Here is a 21,473-nt window from a genome sequence, read left to right as displayed (position 1 = left end):
AAAAGAGAAACTCGAAAATTTAAGACACAATTGAGTTCGTTCTTTGAAAATACTGACCATCTAATGGGAGAGAGTAAGATTAACAGATAACCTGTGGAAACATAAAATATAGGACATAGGCCTTTCAAAAATGTTTAGGTCTTGGGACGCCTGGGTCGCTCAGTTGTTGAGTGTCTGCCTTCAGCTCAGGTCATGATACCAGGGTCCTGGGATCAAGCCCCACATTGGGCTCCCTGCTCAGCAGGGAGCCTGCTTCTACCTCTTCCACTCCTCCTGCTTGTGTTCTCTCTCTCACAGTATCTCTCTCTGTCAAATAAATAAATAAAATCTTTTTAAAAATATTTAGGCCTTGACTCAATACATGCAGAATAAACAAACTTAGCTCATGATGAGGATTAGCTCACTGCTTCTTCAGGTTGTCAAAATAAAACTATTAAAGTTATAGGGATCACAGTCACCCTAATGAGTTTTCTGGTCATTAATACCTTAACTTGACATTTTTACTTTTTATTCCTTTTGACACTCCATCTTGATTAGCCTGAGTAGTTTTTAGATTTATTACAGAGCCATTAAGATGCTGAAAAAACAATCAGCCTTACTTCTCTGCCATCATTTCCAAGTCTTTATATGCTAGATTAGTTTCCATATGCATTCAACTACTGAGACAGTAGTCTTTCGTTGTGAAGTGAAGACTAGAGTGATTAAAGCCAGACTGGAGGGACACCTGGGTGTCTGGGTCAGTTACGCATCTGACTTTTGATTTCTGCTCAGGTTGTGATCTCAGAGTCTTGAGATCAAGGCCCATGGTGAGTTCCGAGCTCAGCGGAAAATCTGCTTCTCTCCTTCTCCCTCTGCCCCTCACCCAGTTCGTGCTCTCTCTCCCTCTCTCTCAAATAAATAAATGAATCTTTTAAAAAAATATTAAATCCAAAAAAAATATTAAATCCAAATGTGGTTTCATTTTAGATGGCCTCTCAGAGAGTGGGGGAGAAGTAGACAGAATTTTGAAGAGCAATATGATGCAAGGTGCAGATGAAAATGGCTGTGTTCCCTGATGGAAAGACTACAGATGACCACTAAGGTCCTGCCCACTCACATTCTCCTCCCATCCCTTGTTTATTGCTCTTCGTATGTTACAACTCAATACCGTATTTAACCCAATGAAAAATCTTAGCTATTTCTTTTCAAAATGGGTCATTTGAAAATTTCAAGAGGGGCACCTGGGTGGCTCAGTCAGTTAAGCATCTGACTCTTGGTTTCAGCTCAGGTTATGATCTCAAAGACCTGAGATCAAGACCCACTTCAGGTGGGCTCTGCCATCAGCACAGAGTTTCTTCAGAATCTCTCTCCCAGGGCGCCTGGGTGGCTCAGTGGGTTAAGCCTCTGCCTTCGGCTCAGGTCATGGTCTCAGGGTCCTGGGATCGAGCTCCACATTGAGCTCTCTGCTCAGTGGGGAGCTTGCTTCCTCCTCTCTCTGCCTGCCTCTCTGCCTACTTGTGATCTCTCTCTCTGTCGCATAAATAAATAAAAACTTTAAAAAAAAATCTCTCTCTCTTCTCCTTCTCGCCCCATTGTTCATGTGCTCTTTCTTTCTAAAATAGATAAATAAATAATATCTTTTTTTAAAAAAAAAGTTTAGGTTCTTTTTTTTTACATTCTATTTTTTTATTGTGTTATGTTAGTCACCATAAAATACATCATTAGTTTTTGATACAGTGCTCGAAGATTCATACCATTCTTCATGAATTCTTTTCTCATTCCCAAAACAATAGCAAGAAGACTGCTCCAACAAGTTTTTGGTCATCAAGCTAGCCAAAATGGTGAAAGGATTGCCAAGGAGGTACTTGCGCAGTGGTTGGTTATACCTTTGCCTCCCTTGTTTGCCAAGGATATTTATAGATCTGAAATTTAACAGTAACATTTTGATAACACATTCAAGAAGACCGATGACTGTCTATTCACTATGGACATTCTTTTCACTCAGGGCAGTCAGTCAGCTTTTGCTCTTTCAATGCATCCAAATTTTGTTTGGACTTTTATCTTCCATCCATTGCAAAGCCTTTACCCCTGGCACTGCTTTCTCTGTGCCTACAAAGCTAGGTGATGACTACTTCGAATTCCTTTTAATAGCTCTTTTCTGTGTATCATCCTAGAGAAAGAACTGCTTTCATTGTACTATGCTGCTACTGTAGATGTCACAATAGACCAGAATCAGCTCTTGTGGGAGGAAAAAAAAAAGTGAAGCATCTGGTCAATAACTGGAAACTAAACTCTTTCATGTCTTTCTTTTCAGATGCTGCTTTATTTTTATTTGTTTGAAAATCTTGTTAAATGGCTTCCCATTTCATAACTGTTGGAAGGACTGTAGTATATTTCTCTAGACCTGACCTTCTGGCTAGCATGGTGACCACTAGCTGCATGTAGCAACTGAAATATAAACTTAAATTAATTAAAACTAAGTAAAACTAAAAATTCAGTTCCTTCTTTGCACAATTTAATTGCTCAGGAGCCACATATGTCTAAAAATTACCAAATTGGGGGGTGCCTGTGTGGCTCAGTGGGTTAAGCCTGTGTCTCTGGCTTAGGTCATGATCTCAGGGTCCTGGGATGGAGCCCTGCATTGGGCTCTCTGCTCGGCGGGAGCCTGCTTCCCCCCCTTTCTCTGCCTGCCTCTCTGCCTACTTGTGATCTCTCTCTGTCTGTTAAGTAAATAAATAAAATCTTTAAAAAAATAAAAACTACTGAATTTCAAGCAGCACAGACATAGAACATAATTATGATAATCCTCTTATCACTATAAGTTTTAACAAATATGTCTCTGTAGTACAACTTTCTACTCCTTACTCTTGGCCACACAACTAACCCTTCCTTCCTAGACAATGTAAGCATTCCCAGACAATGTAAGCATTGTCTGAGCTTCTGTCCTCTGCTATCTTCTCACTATACATTTTCTTTTTTAATGAATTTATTGTTGTTTTCTTGGGCCTTTAACTGTCACTTCAGTGTAAATATTCACAGGTCTGGCTTTATTTTACATCCAGTTCAGTTTACTCAGTTGCTTGCTGGACAGCTTTGTATAAAATGTCCTATCTTTCAGCCACCTCTAATTTCACATGCCCAAAATATAATTATTTTATTTTCCCCCAGAGTCTCTCCTAACATTTCTACTCAGCCATCCATCCATTTGCTCAGGTTTGAACCCTGGAGTAATATTTAACTTTCCTCTCCCCATCATCCTCTATGCCTGATGAATCAGTCACCCAGTTCTTATTCTTGGCTACATGTATATCAGCCACCTCTTCTCAACTTGCTTTCCACCATCATAAACTCGGTTCAAGATTGGATTACATATTACAAGTTCTATTGAAAGAGCATACTAACTGATCTTGCTACCTCCAGTTTTCTTCCATTCCAAATCCACAATTTCTTCCCCATTTTTTTCATAAAACATATATTTGACCACATACTTCTGATGTTCAGACATCTCTGAGCACTTCCTTGAATCTGAGTAAAGTACACACTCCTCTATCCTCCCCAGAGATGAAATGTCTACTTGGTATATTTAGAAAGATAAACAGATTTATAGAGATTCATTTTCTGAAACATGACCTGTAAATTACTCTTGTAACTAAGGGAAAGTAGAACAAAAACAAAACAAACAAACAAACAAAACCATGAGAAAAGGAACAAGAAGAAATGGCTATTAGAGTTGTTAGCTGGATCACAGAGTTTGGACTCCTCTTCTCTTCCCCTTGCCCGCAGCACACACACTCACCACTTTAATGTTGTTGTTTAACACCAGCCATGGCACTACTCTGACTTTAACTCCTTCCAAAGTAAAGTCACAAGAAATTATCAGTTGACCAATTAAAGTGCTATCCTGCTTGAACAGGGCTTCAAAATAGATTGTCACGAAAAATAAAAATTGTTTTCCCTTCAAAACAAAATTTCTCCAGCCTAGCATTGGTAGCTCTCTACAGTATGACCTCATGTTATTTTCTAGACTTTCTTTCCTGTTGCATTCATTCCACATATTGTATGCCCTAGCCTGGTGTGCTTACTTCTCAACATGCCTTCGTTCATTGTGTTTGCACAAGCTGAAATGTTTGTTCCCTGTGAACCCCTAATTTCCAGATTCAAAAGCTATTTAAGGTCAGTAAAGTACCTCCTCCAGAAAGTCATTCCAGATTAACAAGTTAGGATTTATCTCTTTATGAGATCTTCTGTGAGCATTTGTCATGTACCTTATATTATTATTTGATCAATTTCTCCACTAAAGAATGATGGCCAAGGGCCAAGTTTAATTTATCTTTGATTACCTGATAGTGCCTGACATTGAATTGCACTTACAAGTTGCCCCAGAAACCATTTTTGGTGAATGGAATTGTGACTTGAGTAAATGAATGAGTGAATGAATAAAATAAACACTAACTCATATGAATTAATCACTTAAGCATTGGAGACATTTTGGTACCTTGACAATTGAGTATGTGAAATATTTGGTATGAAGGTGTCATTATTAAGGGTTTGCATAGATGGATTATTTAAATATTACATGTAAGCAAAACAATATTTTTTAGGGGCACCTGGGTGGCTCAGTCAGTTAAGCATCCGACTCAATTTTGGCTCAGGTCCTGATCTCAGGGTCATGAGAGAGAGCCCTGTCTCAGGCTCTGAGCCTGGAGCCTGCTTGATACTCTTTCTCCCTCTTCCTCTGCCCTTCCCCTTTGCCTGCGGGTATGCTGTCTTTCAAAATAACAAAAACAAAAACAAAACAAAACAATAGTTTTATATTATATGTACATGTATACTATAATATACCAAAAAAGATATGAAAACTTAGAGCATTCATAGTTCCAGAGTTCCATGAAATATAATTGTATGCAGCATTAGAAACATAGACTATTTTTCTTTGCTCTCTTTATGTATTCAATGTTAATGAGCTATTCCTATGACTATAATACACAGTTGATGAGAGATAATTACGTTTACTGAACATCATGACCCCAGGATGCTTAAGATGTGTTGACAAAGTAGGGAACATCAGTGATAGCTCTCATAGGATAGAAGGGTTTCTATGTGTGCGGCTCCATATGGCAGTTGCCTCCTGTTTCACAAGAACAATAACTGATTATGATCCTGTGTGGGCACATAACTCATCTGTGGTGGACGGTTTCTGTGCATACTTAGCCTTCTCAAAAAGAAAAAATTGATCAAAACTGAAGAAACACTCATTATCTTTATGAATGTTGTCTTGTTAGGAATTTGATACATTTAAATGTGCATCACATAGTTTGTAGAAGCATTATATGGAAAGGAATAAAGAAGAAATTGCAAGTGTCATTTTCCATGCACAGTAAGAGACAGAGCATGAGCTACTGAAGAGAATTCCTAGGAGTATATAGCAGCATAGCTCTAAATCCACTTTTAAAAATCTAAATTTAATCCTAACCTAAAAATAAGTAGAACGTCAGAGTTGTACCTTTCTTAGCATGAATAGGTCCTTAAAAATGTGGATTTCTCCATTTTCGGTGCTATTTTCTTTTTAAAACTTGGGATATGATTTTTAGGGGGGAAATATTTGGCCCTAAGTTTTAATAAAACCCACACTTGAGAAGCCAGTATTTTAAATTCGTGTCTTGATGGAAATAAAATAACTTATTAATAAAAGGAATCCCCTAAGGTAACTATGGCTATTTAAATATTCAGCATAATAAAATGAACTCCTTAACATGATAGCTTAAGTAAATAGAACACAGTCATTTAATTTCTGTTCTTCTCCCTAACATAAAGTAGCAGGCTAATACATACTTTTTTGTATTGTTTTGTTCTGTTTGGTTTTTATTATGCTGTGTCCCAACCTTTGTGAAAGCCTTTGGCTTTCAATAATGAACAGGCCCATCTGGCTGAAAGAAGGTAGAGATAGAAACAAATAGAAGCAGTTATTCAAAGTGATGAGCAGTTGAAGAAAGAAATTATTTTACTGGGTGGAAAAAAGGAAAAGTCAATCAATAAATCGGAGAGAATGTGAAACAAAAGCAGATAGTTCCGAGGAGTTGAGAACTGTCTTGAGTGAGCCAGCAGATACTATTTTCAAATCAGTTTATGGTCTTTCAGGTTCTATATATTTGGTCATTTTTGGTTTCATTTGCTTTGGTGTTCTTCTATCACATCTTATCCTATAATATAGATTGCCTTTCAAAATACCATCTTCATCAAAATCATGATGGGGCCCCCCACTCCAGGTCTACCCTGTCCATTTATCTGGGGCTGAACCCAGAAATCTGCATTTTAACCCACTTTGCAAGTGATTCTTACATGTATACAGAGCTAAAATCTGAAAATTATTGCAGTAGCTTAGAAGTGTTTGAGGGTAGTTTTATTGCTTTTGCAGTAGTGCTGCCTATATTTTCTTTACCTAAAAACCTACTTTTTCCAAGACTCAGTTAAAGGTCACCTTTCCTGGAGCACCTGGGTGGCTCAATAGATTAAGCCTCTGCCTTTGGCTCAGGTCATGATCCCAGGGTCCTGGAATCTAACCCTGCATCGGGTTCTCTGCTCAGTGGGAAGCCTGCTTCCTCCTCTCTCTCTGCCTGCCTCTCTGCCTACTTGTAATCTCTGTCAAATAAATAAATAAAATATTTTTTTTTAAAAGTCACCTTTCCTGATTTTTTTAAGGCAGAGTTAGTTGCTTCCTCCTCTGCTCCCCCAGCCCTATGACCCTGCCTTTATTATAGTAATTGCAAGTGTCCCAAATCTATTTGTGCATATTTAAGCTTTAATAAAGCCACATATGTGAATATGCTACAAACATAATGTAAACATCCTTTCAAAATTTAATTATTCCAATTTATTTTATAGTCATTTGGTTTTGTTTGTTTCAGTAATAAGTTTTTATTTTGATATTTGTGATAGTTTTTTAGACTGGTGGAAAACCTTGTCCACTTCAGTCACCTGATGTATCTCTTTTAGACTTTGTCTTCACTGGCCATGTCAGAACTGTCAAGTATGCATCTGTATTTCATTCTTTGAATAATCTTAAAGCTCAGAGTATAGATATAATCCTTCTGGTCACTGAGAAGCAGGAGCTGATGAATGTGCTTACAAAGTTTGAAATTTGGCTTGAGCAAGTATATAGCACAATACAGTGGGCACTTAGATTTTAATGAGAAATATATTGGTATTATAAAATTTTAAATAATTGGTCTTTCACATATTGATTTCTATATTTTGTGGCCTTCATGCTTGTGAAGTTATTGAAACTTAAACTTTATGAAGACTTTGGCATTCTACATATTTTAACTTATTTATCTCCCTAACTCGAGCTTTTTCTAAGTCAGGGGCCATGTTGAATATATGCAGTATTATACAACTGTTACTGAATAGTTTTGGATGTATCTGGTATATATAAGATTAATCAACTGTATTAATATGTATAATAATTAATATGTACTTTACTGTTTCCATCCGTTGTAACTATTATTTTTTTTAGTTTCCTAAATTGCTCCATTTTTGGCCAGTAAGAGTCACTTAATGTTGACTTCCGAATCCTGCTGAATCCTTCCAAATCAAACCTTATAAAGTTTAATAGCTTCTTCTTATCTGTGTCACAGTACAATCCAAGCTCATCTTTTACATTTCCTGCCCCAGATTTGGAATCCACCATTTTCCTAGAAGGCCTAGGAAATGATATTTGAAAATCACTAACTGAGGAATTTATTCATTATTCAGTTGATTGTGTCTTTTCAGTGGGCTACACTAAGCAATACAGACATACGTGTACTACATGATACATCAAGAGACTCTAGGTTCTACTTACCTTCTTGTATATGTATCTACTTTGTCTCATGCTAAAATTACTTAGGATGCCAAAACTGATAGAATGATAGTAGTATCGCATAACTGTTCAGTTGCTTCATCCTATAAAACACAGTAGTTTCAGCAAAACAGTAAAGATCGAAAACATTACTACCAACAAACAATATGATTACTGACAATAGTATAAGATTTTATTTACCAGTTCTTTTTGTTATGTTACACTAGGGATGTGCAAGTAAAGTATGATATTTTGAAGACCTTGAAATAGTTATTCTCTGTGTGATTATTGTATCACTCGCAGGATATCCATTTAGATCATATTTGCTTTTTTCCTTGAGGAGAATCCCTTTGAAGTTTGAACATTTAATCATATACTCTGATTCGGGGAAGGTAGGTAAATAATCAAACTTGCATCCATTATAGCTGAAGCAAGTTGTACAGGCAGCTTGGGGAAACTGGGCAACTTTCCAACTTCTCCCAAATCATCTCTTACCAGTGTAATTGTGTTTGAAATTAATTCTGTAAAATTGGACTCTTCCAAATTCAGATGTAAGTACAGTGTACTTTCCCAATATAAATACTTTATCTATACCTTGTCTCCCCTGTACACATAATTCATACTTAATTTATAGAGACATGAATATGGCTAAATTCGTAACTGACTTCTTCATCAGCACAGAAGCCCTTCAGTACGGCAAGGCCAAGTCCTTAAGTTTTTCTATTAATTTGTGAAATAAGTCACCTAAATTTAACTCTAAAACTTTTGCCCCTGATAAGAATACATAATATTTTTTACAAGTTATTTTGGTGAAACGGCATTATCAATATCTATGTTCAACAAGATCTGTTTTTTTAAAAAATTAAATTCAGGGGAAAAAATGAAATGGGCTGTCATTCCTTAAAATATGCAGTGCTGTGAAACATGGTTATTCTTTCAAAGTTAGATGGTCAAATAGTAATTAGTTAACTTTATATTTTGAAGTTAAGGTAATTAGTTTAAATTTTTAAAATAAAGACATAGAACAACAATAATTCATGGTTAAAATGTATTTATCACTTACTGTATGCCAGATACTATGCTAAGCTATTTATTCATTTTCTCATTTATTCCTCACAATACCCTTATTGGGTTCCTACTAATATCATTCCCATTTTATAAATCTCATAAGAAAAATGAGACATAGAAACAAAGTTTCTAAGCAAAGATCACTTTGCTGTATTTCTGCTCATTATAAATCTAGCAACTGCAGGTAAAAAGACAATGGTGATTTTTAAAAATAATTATTTATAATTTCAAAGATTCAAATTTAAGTAAAAAACTATGAACTTGATATTTATTAGTAGTGTGTATCAATTTTAAATGCATAGTGTAAAGGATATTTGATTGCCTACAACAGTTGAAAATATAAAAGCATTTTTGAAACTAAGACTATTGAAATAAATGTTAATGTTTTTCCTAATGTTCCAATCTATAAAAAACTAGTATTTGAAATATTGGGAATACTTCAACAAAAAGTATCACACATAAAAATTTAGACAGAGAATGTTACAATATTTTTTAATATTTGATTTTATTTCTGTTTAATGTAATTATTCTCTATGATATGTGTGTAAAATTAGAAAATATAGTTTAACAAAAATATCTGTGTAACTGACCATCAGAGCTAACTACTATGAATATTTTAATATATGGCATTCTGGATTTTTTTTATTCTTATTGTTGTTTTTGCTTGAATTATCAAGACTTTTTCAAATTGTAGTAAATTTCCTAAGAAAGTATTTTAAAAGGCATGTCTGATTTTTTTAAACTAATGAATATGTTTTTTTTTTTAAGGACTGTACTGTGTATGAAACAGAGAATAAAATTCTTCATGTGGTAAGTATGTTTGGATTTATTTTCATCTTCCCTAGATAATATTTCTTTAACTAGTAATTAAATAAAAAGGTATAGCCTGTAAAAATGAGCTCTGCTTATCTCTAGGAAAAATACAAAAGAATATAAAAAGTATAAAAGAACAGGTTAAATTAGTTACATTCTTTTGTATCCAAATAGGAAAATATGATAAAATGTGATACAAATTTTAAGATTGTAGTATGTAGCAAGGTTGGAATATAATGAAAAAAACTAAAAAAAAGAGAATTTGAAATCAGAAATTTTTTGTGACAAAAAAAGAGAAAAGTATTTGGTTGTGGAATGGGGTAAACGACCTGTCCTCGTTTGGATGAAATACTTAATAGAATAATCAATCTGCCTTTGATAAGATTCTATACTCAGCAAAGAACCTTCCAAATTTTAATTTGGTAATATTTATTTAATCAATTAATGACTTTGCAGATATTCTATTACTAGAAATGGAATGTGAGTACATTAAACTTTATAGAAAGGTATTTCCTTTCTTGTTAATGAACAATTTGCTACTTTTCTTTATAAATCTATAATTTGGCTGATGCTCGTATCAGTCCTGATAACTTCTTCACCTCTGTTAGAAATAAGTGACAACATAAGTAACCCGGAAGAAGTTTAGAAGTGAATGCAATTTATTACTTTGGCAATTTCACATTCCAGCTAGTGAGAATTTAAAGATCCTGTCTGATGATGATTGAGACTGTGAGTGGCATTAACCAATCAGTTCAGCTTGGAAAGCACTTGTATTTCCTTCTTTTTTTTTTTAGAGTTCTCCTATTCTTTTATTTTTTATTAACATTTTTAAAGTTTTTATTTAAATTCCATTTAGTTACCATGCAGTGTGATACTAGTTCCAGGCGTACAATATAGTGATTCAACGCTCCCTGGTGCTCATCACAAGTGATCTCCTTAATCGCTATCACCTGTTTCACCCACCCTTCCGCCCACCTCCCCTCTGGTAACCATCACATTGCTCTCTGTAGTTAAGAATCTGCCTCTCTCTTTTTTCCCCCCCTTTGCTTGTTTGTTCAGTTTCTTAAATTCCACATATGGTGAAATCATGTGGTATTTGTCTATTTCCACTTCTCCCTTCCTGGCCTTTTAATGTGCTGGCTTTCAGTAGAAGGTTATATACTTGTGTGTTACTTCTCACAGTAAGACTCTTTTCAAAAAATAATAAAATAATGTTGAGTTATTCCAACCACTTGGCATATGATGCTGGAATACTTTCTTTAAAACAAAATATTTAAAAAGTCTCTTTCCAAATTTTCTGAAGGGTAAAGGAAATCACATTAAGTCTAAAGTACTATCTAAACTCTAATTCTAACATTTTGTATATCCATGACCTTAGTCAAATGTTTGAACTTTCTTTGAGATTTTTTAAGGTAAATTTTAACAATTAAAAAAATTTATTGCTATAATTGACATATAACATTATATTAGTTTCAGGTATATAACATAATGATTTGATATTTGTAGGAAACTTTGTTCTTAGTATATAAAATGAGAATATTAGTATCTGCTAAGTACAATCATATGTAATCTCATGACCTTCTTTCCTTCTTTCCAGTATTTATGTTTCTATTTCCCTTTTTCTTTTTTATGTGCCCCACAAAATAAAAACCTGAGATTTCATATAACTTGTTTAGAATCAAATTGTGACTGAATTTGAATGTTCTCTTTGTTACTATAATAGTTGAGTCAGAGTACTCATATAAATGAGTAGAGACTGCAGTAGCTTGAGATATGCACTAGAACATCATCTGTCTCAGCCCAAACCCAATCCCTGCATCTTTATTTTGCCTGGAGGGTAGGGAAGGCAATTATGAAGAAGAAGGAGAACTTCTCACTTATGAAAACCTTCTATATCCTAGGAGTTCCATAGACAATATAAGCTTCAGAGTACTCTTCAGCACCTGGACAAATTGACATAACTCAGAAAAGTTATGAGGTGTGCCTTTTCTTGAGACAGATTTTTATTTAAGGATGAGTAAAGAAAAAGAATGGGAAAGAGAAGAAGTATCTTCTCATATATCAGAAGAAAATCCTTCCCCATGCAATAAGTTTATTAAGAACATCTATTTATTTAATGATCTCAGTAAGAATCAGAAGAACATTGTTTGCATTAAGACAGAATACCATATTGTAAAGAAGACAAAACCATGATAAGCTGAGCACAAAATGAACTTTTAAAAAAACAGTCTTTAAAAATAAGAACATGGAAATAGAAATTAAAACATGCTGATAGCTATAAAAAAACATGCTGGTTATTCCAGAAAATTGAAACAATGAGACACAAAATAAACTTTATTGACCCTCAGATTTTTAGTAAAGTAATAAAAAGACAAAACATGAGAGAAGATAATGGCCATTGAAGATAGGTTATGGCTAATGCACCCTCAACTAATTATTAGTTTCTAAAGAAGAAAACAATATAAAATAATTAAGGATATAATAGAAAGATTTAGGAATAGAAACTGGGAAGATTGAAATTTTCAACAAAGTCAGAAAATGAATTGGAAAAATAACAGCTTCAAGATATTTTCTGGTAACATTTTACAGTTTTATGGCAAGAAGCAACTCTGTTCATTTAGCCATGGGAAGAGACACATGAGAGGTTTTGACTTAAAAGAAACAGAAAATATATTGTATTTGGATGTGTACTGTAAAACTATAACTGCCAGAAGACAATGAAACAAAATCCATAAATCTTTTAAGAAATTTAATATCTAAATTATCATTCATGTGTGAAAGCAACAAAAAGATATTTTTGGATCAGCAAGATCACTAAGGTACCTTTTTGAAAAATATATTTGAGTAATTTTACCAAATAAATGAAGCTGAAGTTTCTAATTCCAAAATAGGAAACTTGTAGTAGCAAAAGACTGGAGTGAACAACAAAATCAGATGCCATTCATGCTGCTGTAACAAAAATACCCTAGCCTGGGGTTTTAACCAACAAACATTTCTTACACTTCTAGAGGCTGGGCAGTCCAACATAAGGACACCTGCAGATTCAGTGTCTAGTGAGGGCCTGTTCCCTGGTTCATAGAGAGTCTTCACATAGTGCAAGGGGTGAGACCCTCTGGGGTCTCTCTTTTTTTTAAAGGAGAAGAGCAGGATACATGTATGGAATATGCAGTACATTAGAATGCAATGTGCATTACAGGCAATGAAATTGGACCATTCCCTTACACCACACACAAAGATAAACTCAAAATGGATGAAAGACCTCAATGTGAGACAGGAATCCATCAGAATCCTAGAGGAGAACATAGGCAGTAACCTCTTGGGGTCTCTTTTATAAGGATACTAATCCAATCCAATTTAAGAGGGCTCAGCTATTATGACCTAGTCACCTCTCAATAATTCCACTCCCAAAAACCATCATATTTGGTCTCAACGTAAGAATTTAGAGGGAGGCATAAACATTGAGTCTATAACACTGAGGAATTAAAAAAAATATGTGAGTGCTATTTTTAAATGAAGTTTATTAAATAAATCAAATAAGTAAGTATCATTAGATAAATCAGAAAGATAATGCAAATATCAATGGATTTAATTATTTCTTAAAGAGACAAGCTCCACATCCCTAGATTAAATCACAAAGGCTCCCATTACTTCCAGTGGCGGTTTTCCTCAGTAAACATGGAATCCCTGTAAACAACAATGAAATACTCTTTTTCACATATCAATTCATAAACACAAATACACACACAAAAACACTAAAAATATTCAAATGCTGGTGAAAATCTAATGAAATTAAAATGGACATGCCTTACTGCTAGGCATGTACATTCATTAAGCCTTTTTTAAGTTTTAGGCAATTTTAAGGCTCAGAAACATTAATACTGATATTTATATAGTATTTACAGTATGCCTCAGGCACTATTTCAAGTACTGTATATAAACTACCCATTTGGTCCTCATAACAGCCTTATGAGATAGGTTTTATTACTATCTTCTTTATGTTATAGATGAGGAAATGTGAAGCACAGGATGGTTAGTTGACTTTCCTGAAGTGACACAGTTGGAAAGGATTTAAGACAGGTTTTAACACGGGCAGTTTGGCTTCAGAGTGTATTCCTAAACTGTCTTGGGAATCTGGTCTAAAAGCAAATTATAAAACACATTAAGATTTTTTATAGCAAGAATTTAGAGCAGCATTACTTATAATAGTAAAAAATAGGAAATAATAGGGTAATGCATCAGTAAATTATGGTGCAATTACAAGATGAAATATTTAGTATTCATAGTTACTATTTGAAATTATATCTGAATATATAATTTATGAATAAATTACATTTTTGAATATACCTAAAATATTTATGTTCAAATGTTCAAGGAAAGATTCTAAATAATAATTAAAGACCAGATTAAAAGCATTATAAATGCATCATCATTGTTGAAAATTTTAAAAGAAAATATTCTATGTTAATATTTATTGTGTCTGCTTAGTAAGATAATAGCTAAGTTTTAATGTTTTTAAATATTTTCCCAATTTTCAGTTAGTTTGCTTTGCTTTTTTTATTTAAAAATTTTTTAAAAGATTTTTATTCATTTGAGAGAGAGAGAGAGAAAGCACAAACAGGGGGAGGGATGAGGGGAGAAGCAGCAGGGAGCACCATATGAGGCCCAATTCCAAGACCCTGGGATCATGACCTGAGCCGAAGGCAAATGCCTAACCGACTGAGCCACCCCGGTGACCCAGTTTGCATTGCTTTTATAATGAAAAGTCTTACAAGTATGTATTCTATTAGATTCATAATACTGATGGCTTTCAATGGATAATTTTATGGTACATGTGTTAGATTTCCTGATGCTCACTGTTCTTGTCTTTAAAACAGACTTTTTTATGCTTAAAATTCTGAAGTAGTAAACTCTGAAGACCAAAAAGTTGAGTGGAAAAGAGGGTTGGTTGATTGGTTGGTTGGTTGCAGTGGTAGACAAAGATGTCTATGAATATGGAACATGAGAATGAATCAAAGGAAACCGGACAACTTGGGTTTCCTTGGAATTCGTCAGTAGGTAATGGAAGTGACCACACAGTGCAGCCATAAAGGACAAAAAAAAATGCAGATGATTAGTGCACTATGCATCTGAGTGATTGCTGACTAATGGTAAGCAGTAAGGTATTTCCCCTCTATTGACTTGATATTTCCCTTTGGCCCTAATTACACTTCCCCCGATAGGTTGGAGCACATCTGTTTCTGCTCTGCACAAATGCTGGTTTTATACATAGTAAATCAGTAACAGGGAATCTGGAGTTTTCTTGTGTTTCATATTCTACTTTCTTCTCACTCCCACCTTTCAGTAAGTCTTTGAAGGTGAGGAGAGAAGCACTCCTGACAAGCCATTTGAGACCTTGTGCTTCAGCAGACTTCAACTTGCTTATCACAGCCCTGCGGCTCTCGTTGGTGAGACTACGACACTGGCCAGGCATGATCATGAAAGTCACATTGTTTAAATCAGATTGTGCTGAGCTCAAATACTCCTTGTACATTGACCAACAGTGTGGTCTTCTATATGTCACTTGCTTTGTACTGGCATTTTATCCCCATTGCTTTCATAAAAATAACAGGAGGACTAAAGACAATGAATGCCTATTATTTTAGTGTTAAGATTATCTATTTGTTATATAGTACTTTACAGTTTATAGAAAGGACATTCTCGTAAATGCTCTCTTACTTTTCTCTTCTCCCTCCAAGCTGTTCTTTTCCTTCACTAATTTAGGTTTGATCATGAATTAGGCTGATTTTGATATGTTGATTATTTGTTTTATTTCAAAAACATTCGTGTAATTTTTCCTATCCTTAAATGTAGGAGTTCTTTACTCCTAAACTCCAGCTAGGCTGAGAGTATTGTGACTTCTCTGCTATCTAGACTAGAAATGGCTAAAACTACACAGAACCAACCGGTCTAATGGAAGAGGCCAGAGGAGAAAATAAAGAGTTCATTTGAGACTTTGCCCCACCATCTATGCTATATCATTTATGTGAGCATTTCTTTCTTCTGACTACCCCAAACCTTGAGGATAAAACAGCAGCATGTTCTATAATAAAATAAAAATAATAATATAATAAATATATATAATAAATACAATACAATAAATAATATTTATATAATATATAATACCTGAATATATGTTATAAACAAAATATTATATATTATATATAATATAATATATAAATATGATATAATAAATGTAACAAAATATCATATTGATATTTTATCTTTAGAGATTTCCTGAGAATAGTGGCACTCTAATGACATCATCAAAATAATTTTACATTGGTCTTCCAAAGATCCCTAATGCTTTGAAAAGGCAGCTTTGGCAGTTATAGCTGGACTCTTCTCTTAAAGCTGTGGCTTGGGGCCATTGCAAATGGAGATTTTTTTCCTATGGCTGACATTTTGGCTGCAACTGCAACATTTGGCCATGAAGATCATGGGCCATCTCATTAAAACGAATTCTAATACTGAGTTTTGTAGATGAAAAACATCAAGAGGCTTCTTTGTTTTCACAGTTAATGTGACCCTTCTGTCTTGGCCCGTTTCACTATCTTTGTGCTCCACCTGCAGAAGCATGCTAATAAGACTATTACTTAAATAGACATTGATTTCTTGAGTGTTGCATTAGACTATCTTCAGGTTTTGACATTTTGATAGTTAATTGCCTTATAAATTATTTTAACTCTAACTTAACTTCTCTGCAATCAGTGTCTTATAGAGGAAAGAAGAAATCAGAATATGATGGAGGTGAAAAATGTTTGTCTTTTCTAGGACAGAAGGAAAAATGTGTATATACTCAAGAAAATGTGGCCATACATAATGAATTAAGATAATCTCTTTTTAATGTGTCTTGTGATTTGGATAGACATAACGAACATCAGTGTATTTATATGGATGTTCTTGCTAACGTTACATTTGCTGATCACATTACACATTATAAAATGCTTACACAGACTAACTCTGAGTGCGCAGTCCTTGTTCTCAAAGACTACTTGTTTTTGTTGGGGAGTCAAGTGAGGCAGAGTAATGTAGTAGAAAAAGTACCAATTTAAAGTTAAAGAGATTTGGTGTCCTGACCTCATTCTGGCACTTACTAGCTGTGAACAAACTAAATTAGCCTTTCTGATTAATTTGGAAGATTGGAGTATCTGTGTTTCCTAAGGTTTAAATGCCATAATTTTTCAGTGATAACTCAAAAAGTCAGTGAAAAACAATATGGTCTCATGAAGTGATAAATTGGAGAGATGTCCTCATCTGAGAATGTTCTGTATGTGATCAAAGACACTATGGGTTTTTTTTTTTTTTGACACGTGAATTTTTTTTAAACTACAGTTGCAGTCACTATAAATGTAAATATTTCTTCATCAAGGTAATGGAATCAATCTGGAGAGAGAAATCAAATCATAACTTAAACAAGTTTGATCTAAATAATTATTACACAAGGGCACCTGGGTGGTTCAGTTGGTTAAGCATCTGACTGTTGATTTGGCTCAGGTCAGGTCATGATCAGGGTCATGGGATCAAGATCCCTTTCGGGCTCCCCAGTCAGCATGGAGTCTGCTTGTCCCTCTCCCTCTGCTCTCTCTCTCAAATAAATAGTCTTTTTAGGTAGCTAAATAGATAGATATTAAACTATGATAGAAGAGTACCTATACAGATGTAAAGAGAATGTAAACCGTTCCCCCAGGATGTGGTGGGGAGGATATGTACAAGGAAGGACAACTTACAAGCAGGCGCTCTCCCACCAGCCAAGGATTATAGGTTGAGGGTCAGAACTCATTAGAGCCAGAGGGTTGCACTGGGTTGCCCAAGACAGAGCTCGTCCACTGTTACCAGGAAAATAGGAAACAACCTTCCAGGATATAAGCAAGTGATGCTGGTGGTAGGGCTCACTGAGAGAGTGGGGTGCTTTATGGGTATGAGGTTGAGAGGGCCCCAGGATGGTGGTCACAGAGCCCAGGCCGAGACTTCAAGGTCACTAAGGAACTGCATGGTCTGGGTACCACAGGATGTTCTCACACACATCCATCACTGATGGGCCATGCAGCAGGAACAAGACAAAGCAAAATGCAACACTAGGGAACCTGAAAGAGAAGCCTTCTTCCCCTTGTGATGTTTCTTTAGCGCCCTCTATTGATAAGATCTTAACAGTATGTTTTCTGTAATTTTGATAATTTCATAATTGGCACAATACAATTAGCTCTTGACTCCCAAAAAACCACATATGGCAATTTTGAATTTCTCAACTATAAGTGAAGCTATTTGTTCCTATTTGCCCATAAAATATATATATACACACACATACATATACATATACATATGGTGCCTGGATTTTCCTGAAGTCCATCTAATTATAATGAATTGCTTCAGTCTTGCTATTTGAGTCTAAAGTAAAATGATTCCTCTTCCTGATAACCTTCATCTTAGTTGAGCTATTGGTATGGCCAGACCCTTGTTAATTTGGAGACTGAAAAGTAGCACACCCCCTAATGAGTGCTCTCTCAACTACCTGGGGACCCACTGCAAGCCTGCCTAACTCTATTTCTTGCCAGAGAGAGCAGGCAAATAGACTGGAGATTTTCCCACATCAACTTCTCGTTTCCAGCTGATTGTTTTCCTACAGAAGCTAGGGGACAGTGGAGCCTCTTGTGTCAACTTTTAATTCAGACCAAGATGTCTTGGGGATGCCATTAGAAGTAGGTTGGAAGTGTTGTGGGTCCACTTCTTGCTCTTCAGAGCAGGTACACATTTGGGACTTATGTTCTCTCACTGTTTGGTACTGACCTCATCATTTACAGATGATAGTTATTTTCAAGTGTTATTATCTCTTTTCCATTATCAGGAACACAAGGGCAGCATGCTTAATGTCAGTGCTGATCAAACTGATCATGTGAAACACTTTCTCAGGTTGTGAAATCCTTGAACATAATAGTGGGCATTTGAACCATTAGCAGATACTCACCCTCAGTGATTGCTGAGTGAATGAATAGCATTATGGAATGGTGGTGGTGGTTTCTTTTTCATTTTTTTAGTGATTTTGTTGTGTTTTTTCCCCCACCATCAGAATTTGAAACTTAAAGAAATTCCAGAGTTTTCTAGGACTTGTTGGAACAGAGTTCATGTAATCTTCATTTATTTGCCCCTACAGTTGCATTCTAAAGCTATTTGAAACTCTTAATCTTCACTGTATACAGATATAATTTTTACATTAGGTTTAAATTGAAACTTTATTGTATTATATTACTTTTTAAGTTTAAAAGAATTGTCTCTCCTTCAATTCTCTTTACTCATATGAGCAAGAATTCTTCCTGTGTTGGGGAATATTTATGTAGAATAATAGTTTTGAATACCAATTTAAATTCTTTTTTTTTAAGATTTTATTTCTTTATTTGACAGGCAGAGATCACAAGTAGATAGAGAGGCAGGCAGAGAGAGAGGAAGAAGCAGGCTCCCTGCTGAGCAGAGAGCCCGATGCAGGGCTCGATCCCAGGACCCTGGGATCATGACCTGAGCCGAAGGCAGCAGCTTTAACCCACTGAGCCACCCAGGCGCCCTTACCAATTTAAATTCTTTTTGTGGATTTTACTCTTTCAAAGTTACCTGTGATTGTTTTACTCCTTGCATCTTGTCAGGGAACCATCAGAATTAGAAGTACAAAATTGTTAGCTCAACAGAGATCTGGCAAGTATTAAAATACTGCCACTATATTTCTGAATGAGACTTATATAATTTAGAGTTCTAATATTAGAATAAATGTGAACTGTTTTATAAAAACAAAATCTCTTCTTGTTCACAAAATACATAGCAATTGTCATCTTTAATTGGCATAGAATCGCATGATCTATAATACTGAATTACTAATATACAAACCAAACAAAAAAATAAAAACATGCTCTGTCTTCTAGACTATTTTAACTGAAATAACATTTATATTAATAATATGTATACACTATCAAAATAAAACTTTTGTTACTATTTTCCATTTTATTGATAATAAAACTTGAGTCATTTAAGCTGTTCTTAAATTGTAGCTTTCACATCACTGTTGCCTTCTTAAAATGTATATGCATCCACTTGTTGTTACCCCTGTTTTATCTTGGTTTTATATTCTTGTCCCTTGTATATACCTTAAAAAGAAGAAATGTCCTTTTGTAAAGTCTTTTTTTAAATCTTTTGTTAAGCTTATGAGCCTGAAGTTCTTTTTTTTAATTTTTTCAATTTATTTATTTTCAGCATAACAGTATTCATTATTTTTTCACCACACCCAGTGCTCCTTGCAATCCGTGCCCTCTATAATACCCACCACCTGGTACCCCAACCTCCCACCCCCCCGCCATTTCAAACCCCTCAGATTGTTTTTCAGAGTCCATAGTCTCTCGTGATTCACCTCCCCTTCCAATTTACCCCAATTCCCTTCTCCTCTCTAACACCCCTTGTCCTCCATGATATTTGTTATGCTCCACAAATAAGTGAAACCATATGATAATTGACTCTCTCTGCTTGACTTATTTCACTCAGCATAATCTCTTCCAGTCCCATCCATGTTGCTACAAAAGTTGGGTATTCATCCTTTCTGATGGAGGCATAATACTCCATAGTGTATATGGACCACATCTTCCTTATCCATTCGTCCGTTGAAGGGCATCTTGGTTCTTTCCATAGTTTGGTGACCATGGCCATTGCTGCTATAAATATTGGGGTACAGATGACCCTTCTTTTCACGATAATGAAACCTCAAACTCAACACACACGAAACAGGCAAACGTATCAAAAAATGGGCAGAAAATATAAATAGACACTTCTCCAATCACGACATACAAATGGCTATCAGACACATGAAAAAATGTTCATCATCATTAGCCCTCAGGGAGATTCAAATTAAAACCACATTGAGATATCACCTGAAGTTCTTTTTTATGTCAAATGAATTCCTATTTTTTAGTCTGAAGATAGTTCATTCATTTTCTCCAGTACACGTGACCCAGCACTTCACTTATTTAGAAAAACATAAATAAAAGTACTTTGAGTTCCATCCATGTCGTCGCAAATGGTGAGACTTCTTTTTTTTTTTTTTTGACGTGGATGGAATTAGAGGGTATTATGCTTAGCAAAATAAGTCAATCAGAGAAAGACAACTATCATATGATCTCCCTGATATGAGGAAGTGGAGAGGCAATGTGGGGAGTTTGGGGGGTAGGAAAAGAATAAGTGAAACAAGATAGTATTGGGAGGGAGACAAACCATAAGAGACTCTTAATCTCACAAAACAAACTGAGGGTTGCTGGGGGGAGGGGGTTTGGGAGAGGGGGGTGGGGTTATGGACACTGGGGAAGGTATGTGCTATGGTGAGTGCTGTGAAGTGTGTAAACCTGGCCATTCACAGACCTGTACCCCTGGGGCGAATAATACATTATATGTTTATTTAAAAATTTAAAAAAAATTTAAAAAGAAAAAAAAATACTTTGAGTAGCTCAATCATGTCTCAGTATGCTCCGATGCTAACCAGCATAGGAAAGACTTCTTTCCTATCCCTTAGCTTTTCAGTATTATTTATACTTAGAGTACATAAGTGTTTCCCTTTTAAACTACAGTAGCTGAAACTTCACATATTAATAAGTACTTGATAAAGTCAGTGATAAATAATGGTATCTGTTTTTATGAGTTAATATATTAATGTAAGGTTGCTGTTTCTTGAATCTCCACAGTGACTAAAATGTTGCTTTAAAAAAAAAAGATT

The 21,473-nt window shown here is 35.0% G+C and overlaps 1 protein-coding gene across 5 annotated transcripts in view; it reads left to right on the top strand.

Annotated features, from left to right (window-relative positions):
- The window catches only part of CNKSR2 (connector enhancer of kinase suppressor of Ras 2), a 284,336-nt gene that overhangs the window by 110,233 nt on the left and 152,630 nt on the right, over nucleotides 1-21,473 (top strand). For all 5 annotated transcript variants that reach the window (XM_044235204.1, XM_044235203.1, XM_044235202.1 and 2 more), the window contains exon 5: nucleotides 9,653-9,694. In XM_044235204.1, the coding sequence (XP_044091139.1) occupies nucleotides 9,653-9,694 (42 nt within the window). The remainder of the gene's footprint in view (nucleotides 1-9,652; nucleotides 9,695-21,473) is intronic.

This window comes from Neovison vison, chromosome X (assembly GCF_020171115.1).
Source record: "Neovison vison isolate M4711 chromosome X, ASM_NN_V1, whole genome shotgun sequence".
Lineage (NCBI taxonomy): Eukaryota > Metazoa > Chordata > Mammalia > Carnivora > Mustelidae > Neogale > Neogale vison.
This window is presented reverse-complemented; position numbering and strand designations above follow the sequence as displayed.